We start from the raw sequence: 13,113 nt of genomic DNA on the forward strand, positions 1-13,113 counted from the left end.
CGAGTTGTTGTCTCTCCTCTGGCCGGCATACCCATGTAGCTGAGCTTTGGACGCGCTCGCTCGCACCCACGGCCGCTTATGGACAGCGCACGATGTCGTTCACGTGTCGCAGCAACGTGAAGCACGTTTGTTGTTTGTTTTGTGTTCTCATTGAGGCGCTGTCGCTGTGGTTGTGACTGTTCGATAACCAAGACAGCACTGCCGACCAGCAACAGCACACACCGTTAAACGTTTTCCATACTGAGGGCGGCTATGGACAGTGGTTCGGGTTACGGAAAAATATGAAAAGTGCAAGCTATCCAGTTTGCAGTACTGATGATGCACATAAAAATCTGAAAGCCGTCCGTTTTTTGACACAAATATTATGAACTACTAGCATACATATATTTAAATATGTATGCAATGACTATAAAACATACTACATATATTTTATTTTATTTATTTATTTATAAGCCTTATTCTAGCGTTACAAGTATTAGATTACATTTAAATTATTACGCTAAACATTACATATTTAGTTATATTCAGCTTATTATTAAGAATTTTCTTATTATTAATTTTATTTTTAACATTAACAATTTTTATTAATCAAATAAATTAAAGAAATATGTTTTCTTTTTCATAGCTCAAACTATATAATTTATTTGAGTAATAATATAATAGATAAGAAATAGTGTTGATATTATTAACTATAGAGTAGAAAGCGAGAGTTCTGTTAAAAGTAAATTAGAAAGAACATTTTATTTTTGAACACAAACCCCCCATAGTCACTTATGCATCTAGACAGGATCAATGCAAAAGTTATCAGCTGAAGGAATATAGTACACTGAATATGTTTATTTTTTATTGCAATATAATATATACTTATTCACAAAAATAAAAACATAGAAAGAAAATTAAAAATATAATTAAATTTGAATATGTTTGCTTTTTATTGCAATATATTGCTTAATAAAAAAATAATAATAATAAAAAATAGAATGAAATGATCTACAATTATAATTGAATTTAGCAATTCTGCATTTTTAATTATGACTTATTGTACTGCTTAAGCTCTAAGGCTTTATATATTTTAAACTTTATATATACGAGTATTTTTGCAAACTTACTATTTCGATATTCAATTTATTTTTAAGCATTTATGTTTAACTCAGTGCCAAATATCTTCCCCCAGATCGAAAAATAATTGCTGTGATTCCAGCTATATATGAAAGAATTCAACATGTTCAGAAATGTTAACAAAATTGTAAACTTTATTTATATTCGAACTATATTTTTTCATCTGCCGCACCAATGTGCATTGTAGACATGTAGCGCCTTGGGTTATCTGACTGCTCTAGACCGCCAGTGATGACTTACGGAGTCGTGGCGTGCTTCGAGTCGCGCTCACTAACAGTGACGACGAGACCGAGAACGACAACGGCGTTGACTTTTGTTGCCTAACAGTTTTAGGTAATTTTGCACGACGACAAATTCCAATTTTCGTGAGGCATTCGTGCGTGTTTGAACGCATCACTGCCTCACCGCAGTGGCTCCTTGAGTATGTTTTCTTTTTAGCAAAGATGATTTGAGCTCAGAAAACGATTAGCTTATACAACTCAACTGATAGTCTTCCGTTTTGGGCTCTCACATCATGGCGTATGAGCGCGAGAAGACGCGCTTGCAATCACTCTTCTGACAGCTCTATAAATGACTAGCTACCCATGTGGGTATAAGTGTTATTAGGTATTCTTAATACGACGTTACTTAATCAGCCCATTAGGGCATTAGCATTACATACTATACTCGTGTAAACAACAATCAGTTTGTTGACAAGCGTTATCTAAAAAGCGAAAGAGTCCACACATTTAGTTGAAACTAAAAACAATCTATTAGCTAGCAAAAACTGATCACTTCTTCAGAGCGCAATAAGGAACTACTTGTATTTTACCTAAATAGGGTTGAATTTAATGCTATTATTATACTCTGTACCCGTAGGGTGAAAATGGTATATTAGGTTTGTGTAAAGTATGTAAAAGGCAGAAGAAGGCATTTCCGATTCCATAAAGTATATATACTTTTAATCAGCATGACGAGGGAAGCTGATCCGCCCGTCCGTCTGGATGAACGCCTGGTTTTCGGCAACGGCTGAACACACATAAACCAAACTTGGCATGTGGACTCTTCCAATATCCAGGCAACACGAGTTTATTTTATAATTGTGATTTCCCGCAATGTAAAAGCTATATAAACCAAACTATAATCTATATAGAATTATATCTTATTCTTTTTTTACTGATGAGCCGCAACCTGGTACCTTGGTATCTTATCCACAGGCAACACGAGCTGACTTTATTTTTTTGACTCTTCCCAAAACCTTCCATAATTTCAAAGTATGTATGTAAACACAAGGAATTAATATAAAATGCTATACTATTGTTTCAATTTTCATACTAATCGGTCAGTTCTATGAGAAGTTATTGTGGGAAAGGGTACAAGTATAATAATAAATACTATAAAATAAATAATAAATTTTATAACAAAATTTTTAAAACAGGTGAGTTATTGTTGGAAATATTATAAATAAATAATATTTATATAATTATAAAAAACGGGGTTTTCATTTAAAATAAAAATACAAATTATTTTTAATTAAAACTATTTTTATTTAACAATTTATTAAAACTGATTTAAAAGCTTGAAATACCGTAGAAGCTCTAGAAATGATTATTAGAGGCATATGGACGGCACTATTCGTTCTTACTTGTATTTCTAATTAATGGACTGTTGTTTACCGTCAAAGGCGATGGCTAAGGTGCTTATGTAAAAGCAAATGTTAATGGCTTGTGCCTGATTTATCAATACACAAACACAGATTGCAAAAAAGGAAAGAAGCAAAACAAAGACAAACAGCTCACCTACTTAATAAAAGGTGTTCGGGCCGTACGAGGCGTATACGTAATATTGTGTTGTGTGCTTACTGTAACCATACAAGTATGTAACTTTTAAGAAACATGTTGATATCAATAGGCATTATACAAGTATATGTGGTTTTGTACATTTCTATAGCCGTTGCTAAAGTAATTTGAACCAAAGACAAAAAACAATAAACGCATCAAACAAAAAGACCAACAACCTGCGTCAGCACCAAGAACACTAACCATTTCACGAGCATATAGTAAGTATATAGTATATGTCAATCTACGTAGTATATATCTAGTAGTATTTGTTGCTGCTTGTTGTACTTGAACTTGACTTTTCCGCATAGTTTTAAATGTCACCCGCCTACGCACAATTGTTTGGTCGTACCTGACTTGCCACAGGCTCTAACCCAGCCAGTTCGTCTCCGCAACGCGACATGCGTTGCAATAATGTGAGCAGGTCGCGTGTTTTCCACCGGGGACTGGAGCTGTGAGCTGACAATCACATTGTAGCATGTGAACGTTGCAACCGCAATTGTTTCTAAATTGCCGGGTTGGATAGAATAGTGTTTGCTCCCTCTCAGAACGTGTCAATTCATATGTACTATACTATATATTCAGTAAGTTTTTTATAAAAGCTGCAGGAAGTGTAGTAAGAAATGTAATTGTTAAAGAATACATTGACTTCTTTATAGTTTGTAAATCGCATATATGCTTTAAAGTTTCCCAAATGCACTACAAACCCATATATACAAAAATTTATATGAAGAAAATGAAATGGTAGTACTGAATTATGTAGTGACTTGGCGCAATAGTTGAAACCCTACAACGAGCTATTAGTTATATCAAAATTGAGACAAACATGAAGTCACAACAAAGTTAAAGAAAAGTACAAAAAGTACAGCAACTGAATTTGTTAAGAAGAAAACACATACATATGTACATACCCGTATGTACAGTAAATCGAATATGCTAACACAAAGCTATCTTTAGACAATCCAATTAGAACAACAATTTGAACTTGAAGCATTTAATTTGCCTACTTTAACAATACATACAATTACTATACAATTAAGTAGTTAGTTCAATATGCAGTTTTCCTTTTCTGATTCTGTGTCTAAATTATAATAATCCTCAGCATTATAATAATCCTCATCATTATAATAAACCTCTTCACACAAAGCGATCTTAGAACAATTTGAAAGAACTAGAAGCATTTAATATGATTTTTTTTATAATTTAATAGTACATAGTTAGTTCAATATGTAGTTTTCCTTTTCTGGTTCTGTGTCTAAATTATAATAATCCTCAGCATTATAATAATACTCATCATTATAATAAACCTCTTCACACAAAGCGATCTTAGAACAACAATTTGAAAGAACTAGAAGCATTTAATATGATTTTTTTTATAATTTTATAGTACATAGATAGTTCAATATGTAGTTTTCCTTTTCTGGTTCTGTTTCTAAATTATAATAATCCTCAGCATTATAATATTCCTCATCATTATAATAAACCTCTACACACAAAGCGATCTTAGAACAACAATTTGAAAGAACTAGATCCATTTAATTTGCTGACCTTTTCCCTAGCATATGCTTATTCATATTCTTTCCACACACATACGAGTATGGTTGTAAATAGCTTGCCGGACTGGTAACATTTTTGTCTAGAAAAAAAAAAAATAAAATAAATCTCAATAATTCGTGATGATAGAATCGCTTACGCCAGATTCATCAATCCACTGCCGTAAGTTGTCCGAGAATTCCTCGGAGGTGGCCTAAAAGAACAATTTTTATAGAGAAAATAGAAAGAGGCAGTTCAGTTGAGGGTACCAAAAAAATGAATTGTTACTATTTATTTATATTAACTTATATTTTGAGAATTTCTGTGTTATAACTACTCGCCAGCTAATAATTGTGAACTACTCAAATGCTGTTTGCTTGTACTTATACTTGTAGTCTGATAGTTGGCCAAGAAGGGTGCAGAAAAAAAACCCCCAACCCATCTAATAACAGCACACGGACTCAAGTAATAGCATATTATATATTGTTTTTAAGTAAGTCGTTAAATTAACTTTATAAAATGCATATTTTGATATCAGATGCTACAACTAGGCGCTCTGCATAATAACCGAAGTGGATCGCCGTGTTTGAAATGGAATTTCCAAATAGTAAACTTATTTTCTTTACTTCAAAACATCATTTCAAGCCCATCATTTTTAAATGAAATAAACTTATATCCGTGATAATAAGACAATATTCTCATTAATGATGAATGAAAAACAAAAGTAAACACCCCATTATATAGTGCCAATCCATTTCTTCAATATCCTGTTCTTGTCAAGCATAGCTTGGAGTTAAAATATATATAGACCATATTGCCAAAAGGCCTGTGGCTCTTCCCGTAAATTCTTTTCCAAGTTTTGATAAGCTTTTACTTGTAGACTGTTTTCAGAACATCATAAAATGGTAGACCTTTTTTTTCGTTAATTCATTTTTATTGTCATTCATGCTTATTATTTTTCCAACCATTGTTATCGTTATTGTATTCATATTTTAAGCCTATACCCCACTATGCTCTTTGATCCAATCCCGAGCATAGGTAACGCGCGCATAGACGCCGGGAAAGTCGGGCTTTGCGCAACCGTAGCCCCACGACACTACGCCCACCAGCACGCCCGCCTCATTCACCATGGGACCACCAGAATCGCCTTGACAGGCATCCTTGCCGCCCTCCAAGAAACCAGCGCATATCATACGCTCCGTGACGCCTCCATATTGTTTGTACTTCTCACTGCACAGTTGCTGATTCACCAATGGAACCTCCACCTGACGCAACCAGTCGCGGGACTCGAGAATGGTTTGGGTATTGCCCCAGCCACTAACAAAGCAAACTTCTCCATCGAGGAACATTTGGGAATCGTTGGGTAACATTATGGCCTTCTTGGTGGCATCAAATTCAATCTCGTGCTCCAGCTCCAGCAAGGAGAAATCGTAGTCCACATTGGTGTAGTTGAATTTCTCATGCTGGACAATCTTCTTAACGCGCAACAGTTCGCCGTGATGCGATGCCTCTGAGCTGCCGAGACGTATGCGCAGGCGATCCGCTGTTTTGCCGCTGATTTAAAGAAAATAATTTTTATAATAATAATATAATTGAAGAAGAAGAGATCTAAATTATATATAGACTAGTTAGTGCTGAATTAGCTGGAGAAGATGAAGAAGGACTCTCAGGAACTGCAAGTCTTATAAACAAATAATCGACTAACTAATTGAAGAAGAAGAGATCTAAATTATATATAGACTAGCTAGAGCTGATACAGCTGGATAAGATGAAGAAGGACTCTCAGGAACTGCAAGTCTTATAAACAAATAATCAACTAACTAATTGAAGAAGAGATATAAATTATATATACTTGTAGACTAGCTAGGGCTGATACAGCTGGAGAAGGTGAAGGACTCCGAATTTCACCGACACCTGCAGAGAAGGAACTGGACTAATAGACTGAGTCCTTTAAGGCACTGTCTATATACGCACTCTCTACTACAGAATTGGACAAAGAGATAATATCTACATCACAACACACACTGCTAAGGAGCTAGCATCTAATTAGCAATAAACTACTACTTTTCAGCTTCCAAAATCCACAAAAAAAGCCTATATCCTAAACACATCAGAGTTATTCCCTACTTCTTTCGCTTTAAAGCAAAACTCACTCTTTTAAATCAGTTTATTAATATCCAAACAATCTATTTAGCCCATTAAGACACGATCAGACATGCAAACAATCTGCCCATAAAATTGTTATTTTTTAAAGTAAATCACTAAGAAGTTTTCTGTTAGAATTCAACAAATTGGTGCGCAAATTATTTGCCTGGCCAACCATATCAGATTTCCCGATGAACACATTCGCCAATAAACATATATAAGGGTTCATATTGAATCTGAAGAATCCCTTTGAAGCCCCACTTTGTTTTGGTGGGGATCGATTTTAAATCGTTAATACCTATCAGATCCTCTCCAGGTATACTTACTAGGTACAATGTGCCGCTGTGAGTATCCATTGCTTGTCTATAATGGAACCGCCGCATATGTGACTGCTGGTTTGAAGCGATACCTGATGTGGTGCATCGGTGATATTGATACGATGTCCTCCCACAATGCGGCCGTCTAGACGCGGCTGCGGCTTCAGCAGCTCACTGAAAAGCGAACGTTCCTGCCTTATGGGGCTGGGTATAAGGCAGACTGCAAGAATATCGATTAAATTTTTCTGTGCTTTTCGTTCAAAATATAACTGGTCCCACAATTATATTCACAAGGCCTTAACTTCTTTCAAAAGTTATCATCATCCATTGTGATACCCATTTATCTAAAGTTATGAGTCGATTTTTGATTGACTGTGAGACCGTTTTTGAGATCGAATTCCGCCGCGACTTACCACCGCCAAAGACCAACAGAATGCTCTGTAGCAACAAAATCAAGCGTAGTGTCAACATTACAGCTTTAAGTTGAAGTATACTTTGATTTGATAACTGCCACAGGCTTTTTATAGCCGTCACCCCAGACGGCGATGGATGCAAAGTGTAAGTAATAGCCACCCACTGCGGCTTATCTGGTTGACTGACTGACACAAAATGCTATAAATCGAAATGGGTGCATAGAACTTCACATCGACGTTGGTATGTCTCTTGACTGGAAATGGGTCGAAAGTGTTTGCGTAGTTTTCATTCTTTAATGGTTATACAGTCAACTGTTATACAGCTGGAGGTTACCAGCACGAATAAATTAAATTACGCTAATGTCAAATGCATCGCACCAGGGGCGCGTGCCTTGACCCTAATCCACAACATAGATAAAGTTTCTGCCCACCTCGAGCAGTTTGCCGGCACCCAAGTCCACGCTCACTCGCTTGGCGGCCACATCCAAGACGAAGGCACCTTCAGTTAGCAGCGATTTCCCAGTTTTAAAGTCCTGGAAGTTCGGAAGCTTGCGTGGACCCAGTTGCGGATCATCATAGCGCCAGAGCTTTAGAGAAGACAGTTCCGTTTTGAGTCCTATGATCTTGGCAAGTTTCTCTTGGAGGGTGCGCACCGTGTCGCCTTCTGAAATGATGGTATTCACTTGAAATAGTCCAGAGCGCTCTATGGGATTGGTCAGTTCAACGGTGACATGCGGCGATACGATAAAAGCAATGAACGGCGAACCGGGACGGACTTCCTCGCGCGTTTTCTCAGGCGCCGATGGATCATCGGTGTATTTGATCTCCAGACTGTCCAACTTTTAGTTACATATGAAAAAACAAAATATAAGTATGAAACGTTAGTACCGATTAGGTTTAAATATGAAATATCAAACGCAGGATTTCTTGTTCTAGAGATATTTCCAATTTATCAATATCAATTTATCAATATAACTTTTCTATTTTGTTGTTTAACGATTAAAAAGTGATGGTGTGGTTTAATTTGTAGAATTCAATAGGATTTACTAAATTGATTGCTAATTTTAATAACGGCATTGGTAGGAATGGGTGAATAAATTAAGATTATCGATTTATCTTCACAACTATATCTATCCAATAACAGTAAGTCTGGGAAATACAGCAAACAATCTAGTTATCGATGGAAAAGATTTGCTATCGATACTTAAACAGTAATTTGCGGCGTTTCTTATTTGCCGTCGCTAAATTTTTAACTGTAAATGGAACCGCCGATTAACTGGACTGTGCATGTTTCTATATTTTTCTACCATGGAGCATTCCATCGACTCTTTTGAAGACGTAAGCAGTCAATATAAATATAATGATCCTTTTAGTGTTAACTAACCTGTAACATTTGTTCAATTTCATTTTTCAGCACGCAAGCTCGCGGAAAAATATTGCTGTAAGTAGATTTCAAATATTTTCGTACAGCAACGCTAAATTGGAAATATCGCTATAGCTTCTCGAAGAACTCGGCCTACACGTGCGAAAGACCCGCATGGAGTTTACTAAAGCCAACTTGATTAATATAACCCTGAAGGGCCAAAATATACTGATTACGGAGATAATTGACGCGCTGGAGCAAAAGAAGAATACAGTCATGCCACTACCACCGAAAGATTAAATGTTTGACTCATAGGTTATCTAGTATTTTAGGATAAACAGTAAAATTCAATCTCAAATAGATCATAAATTTAACCGTTGCGATATAAGATCAAGTCCAAAAGTCCAGCATAGGACAACGATAAAGACCCTCTTCTTAAATAATACTCAGCTTCGAAATCCAGCTTAATAAATCCTAACCTATTTAAACAAATTAACTTTGTATACTTACATCCAGAGTATTTTTGAGATAATCCAGATTGTTGAGCAGTACTTGTCGTTCGTCGAACTCCACCGAAACAGCTAGGGCTGCCACACCTTTTCCGCCCGTCTCCACCTTTTCACGTATCATTTGTGCAAAAGGCATCACACGCTTCATGAACTTTTTCAGTTCGGGCTTCTGCTGCAGCGTCGCTGCTATAACTTTGTTATCGGGCAGTTGACCCTCCTTGGTGTATAAGTCTCGCATGGTGTTCAGCACACAGCATTGCCAGGGTGGATATGTTTTGGCGACCCAGACTAGGGCACGATTCGGCTTTGCTGCCTGGGTGTCCAGAGCTTTATCCTTGCCGCCCTTGCCCTTCACTTGCAGCATATTCTTCAAGTTCAAGCGGAATGAATGCGCCGCTTCCATTAAATACTCGGAGCATGTGATGTCCAGTTCATTGATAGCTCCCACTTCCGGCCAGCGAGCATGCAATATGGAGTCCTTGTTGCCCAACAAACCCCACACATGTTCCGCCATGTGCGGGCAAATGGGTGCCACAAGCAGAGCCTGGCGTCGAATGAATTCCAGCACCAATTGCTCGTGCATGCCCTGATTGCCGCATAACTCACGATACTTGTCACGCGCCAGCTGCAGCTCATAGAATCCCGAACGCAATGCCTCCTTAAAGAGCATGCGTTTGTAGTTCTCATCTGTCTGCTGCGTCTTCAAATTCATTTCGCTAATGAAGACCTTGTCGTTAAATGTATTCGGATCGCCCTTACGCAAGGAAATACGCGACGCTAACATCTCTTTCACCCACTCGATGAAGGTGAAGAGTCGCAAAATGCCAGCATCGGCGGTGCTCTCCACAAAATTGGCATCCTCCACACTATCTCCTGCATCGGCCAGACACAGACGCATTCCATCAGCAGAAAATTTGTCGATGGCTTCATGTAAGGTGAGGAAATTGCCGTCAGACTTGGACATCTTGGCCGAGTTCAGCAGCAAGTGGCCGTTTACGCGTACACCCTTCGGCCATTTAGTGTCATCATTGGGCCAAATAGCGGCGTGATTGTACAACAGGAATGTCAAATGGTTCTGGATAAGATCCTTGCCCGAGACGCGCAAATCCATGGGATACCAATACTCAAATTCACGACGCAGCACATCCAGATGTGGTTTCTTAATGGACGAGCTCTTGGGATAGGGTGTTTCCTTGAAAAAAATAAAGTCCCACACTTCGGGCGTCATGTCCTTGGGCGAGATACCTAAAAATATAGTTTCAAACGTTTGTTAGATGTAAATTTTAAAAAATATTGTAATGCTACCCACCAAAGGGACCGGACTTTTCACCGCGGAATGTACCGCCCTGCAGCAAATGCACAACCGTATAGAAAGCCATATAAATGGTCGAATCGGAGAGCGATTCGATTAGCCATTGCTCGTCCCAAGGCAGTTTGGTGCCTAGACCATAGGTGCGCGAACATGCATACTCATGCAGCCAATTGAGGCAAGCCTCGAAATTGTTGCGCGCCTCCTCATGGAACGTTTCCATCCCCTGTAGTATCTTAGTAGCCTGGGCCTGCCACACGGGCTCGCCATAATTGAGATACCATTGATTGCAAAGAGCTACAACACATTCATCCGCTGAACGCGACATAATTGTTTTCTCCGGCTCGTAGTAAATATCTCCCTCCTTCGCATCAATCAATTTCTTTTGCAAATCCTTCTTGATGTCCTGAATCTTGCGGCCAGCGAATTCACCCACCAACATCACTCCCTCATAGAAACCTAAGTAAACACAATAAATTTGAAAAAACGACTCATTAGCTGCTATTTTTCAACTTACTCTTCAGGTAGCACAGCTCTTTGGCCTCAGCAAGTTTGTCCTTATCGTTTTGCGATTGTATCTTCAGTGTTTCGTAGGCATGCACTGCGCATAATTTTCCAAGCGTGGGCACATCGATAATGGGTATGGGCTCGTAGGGCAGCACCATCTCATCCTTGAGTCCATACTTTTGACGGAAGGCCTCCTTCTTTTGCAAATCAACCAGAGCCGCATAATCATCGGGCGAATCCGAAGGCACTGAAGTGACGACGCCTGTACCCTTGTCCTCCTTAATGGACAGCATAGGCAGAGTGTAGATTATTTTCTGCGATGTCAAAGGAGTCGACAGAGGCACGCCAAACAATTGCTGGCCAGTCAGCTCAGCCAACACCACCACATTACCCTCCTCTGGCGTGAAGCCCTGATAAGCCATATTTCGTGCGGCTCGGCGAGTGCTGATCCACACTTCATTGTTACGCGTCGTTTGCCAGGCAATGTACTTGATGTCCGGATGCAGCCAACAATTGGTTTGACCGTACATGGTTTCTGGACGCAGTGTGGCCGCCACCAAGTAAATGGGTTGCTTGATGGCACTACATATAAGAAGCCAATTAAATAACCAATAATACGATTATATAGTTGCTAACTCACCTCAATTCCTTGGGCGCTTGCAGAACCTTCATTTTGATCAGCGTATATTCCTGCGGGCCCACACCCTCGCCTGTGGAACGATCGTGATCCATGCACGGTTGTCCATCCTTTGGCGAGTAGATCGTATGACGTTTGCCATACATGATCTTGCCACGGTTCTTCAGGTGATTGAACTGCCAGCGCACAAACGAATCAAAGTAGGGATTCGCATCCGTGGTGATGAATGTGCGACGCCAATCGATGTGCGCGCCAATACGCTTCAAATCCTGCACAGCCAGCGGTGGAAAATAGTTCAGCCAGTGCTCGCTGTCGGCGAACTGTTTGATTTCCTCGTCTTTCAAACCCAAACTCTGCATAATCTGCCACTGATACTTTGCGGCGCCCGTCTTGGCTACAGCCTTGCTCTTTTTGCCTTTGGACTTGTCCTTTGGCACCTCGGACGGACCATCAGCAGCGGCGGGTACCTCATCCACTGTCTCAGGAAACTTGGGCGGATAGCCGAACTGTTCCAGCTCGCGCTTCAGCTTGTCGGAGCAGGCCTTGATGGGCATGCCGGTACAATGGAAGCCAAAGGGCCAAAGCACACGACGTCCCTTCAGCCGATGATAGCGCACCGCGTATTCAGCCTTCGACAGCGAAAAGGTGTGACCCAAATGCAGGCGACCATTCATATAGGGAAAGGGAAATGTCACAAAGAACTTTTCATCCTGACGCTGCTTTGGTTCGATGGGCGCATCAGTTTCGTGCAAGTGCTCCGATTCCCAACGCTGTTGCACCTCGCGCTCGATTTTCTGTAGATATTCCACCTTAAAGGTGCCTTTGCGCTCCACATTGGCCTGCGGCATTAAAATAAAACGGGTACTTTGGTAAACAACTCTAACTATTGCATCAGCATTGACAATATTTACATTGCATGTATTGTAGTTGTTGGAGCCCACATTTGGTTATTCTTTACCAACCATAACATCAGCTCTATTTTACAATATTTACAATCTTGTTGCAGCTGAGTTTATGTTTTTGTTATTCATCTTCACTTACCATTGTATGTTTTATTCTTTTCAAATTTTGTCAAACGACTACTGACTGCGAATTGTAACAAATTCCCCGGAAAGTGCAACGTGTTTACCACCCAAATAAGCGGCTTCGGATCAAAAGACAGCTGCTTCCTCTTCTTACTTCAACGTTCACAATTCAAACAAACACGTGTCGTTCAACGATGCTCAACTGTTGTGCAACTATCGATAGCAGCACAAGAAACTTTAGGTTTCAAGAAATGTAACAAATGAATTTCTGTAGTTAGGCTTGTTAGTCATTTGCCGCTGGTTTTTCATTCACATGTCTTACTAGCTATGTTAAATTACATTTTGAAATAAAATATACTGCATTTGTATAAGCAATTATATAATTTAATGCTAAAATTCTTGAGGGAAACTAAGCGAAC

General features: G+C 39.2%; 2 protein-coding genes across 2 annotated transcripts; both read right to left on the reverse strand.

Annotated features, from left to right (window-relative positions):
- Nucleotides 1–5,467: 5,467 nt before the first annotated feature.
- On the reverse strand, nucleotides 5,468–7,402 carry LOC115630932 (trypsin-1). Its single transcript, XM_030527499.1, has 3 exons — nucleotides 7,345–7,402; nucleotides 6,941–7,151; nucleotides 5,468–6,023 (listed from the first exon to the last, which is right to left on the reverse strand). Exons 1-3 carry the CDS (start codon nucleotides 7,400–7,402, stop codon nucleotides 5,468–5,470), a joined length of 825 nt encoding a protein of 274 aa, XP_030383359.1.
- A 216-nt stretch (nucleotides 7,403–7,618) lies between these two features.
- Nucleotides 7,619–12,820, reverse strand: LOC115631431 (leucine--tRNA ligase, cytoplasmic). Its single transcript, XM_030528166.1, has 6 exons — nucleotides 12,711–12,820; nucleotides 11,673–12,508; nucleotides 11,043–11,614; nucleotides 10,526–10,984; nucleotides 9,218–10,461; nucleotides 7,619–8,183 (listed from the first exon to the last, which is right to left on the reverse strand). Exons 1-6 carry the CDS (start codon nucleotides 12,711–12,713, stop codon nucleotides 7,743–7,745), a joined length of 3,555 nt encoding a protein of 1,184 aa, XP_030384026.1. The 5' UTR covers nucleotides 12,714–12,820; the 3' UTR covers nucleotides 7,619–7,742.
- Between the last annotated feature and the right edge of the window lie 293 nt (nucleotides 12,821–13,113).

Source organism: Scaptodrosophila lebanonensis, unplaced genomic scaffold (assembly GCF_003285725.1).
Source record: "Scaptodrosophila lebanonensis strain 11010-0011.00,11010-0021.00 unplaced genomic scaffold, SlebRS2 tig00001412-arrow-pilon, whole genome shotgun sequence".
NCBI classification, from domain to species: Eukaryota; Metazoa; Arthropoda; class Insecta; order Diptera; family Drosophilidae; genus Scaptodrosophila; species Scaptodrosophila lebanonensis.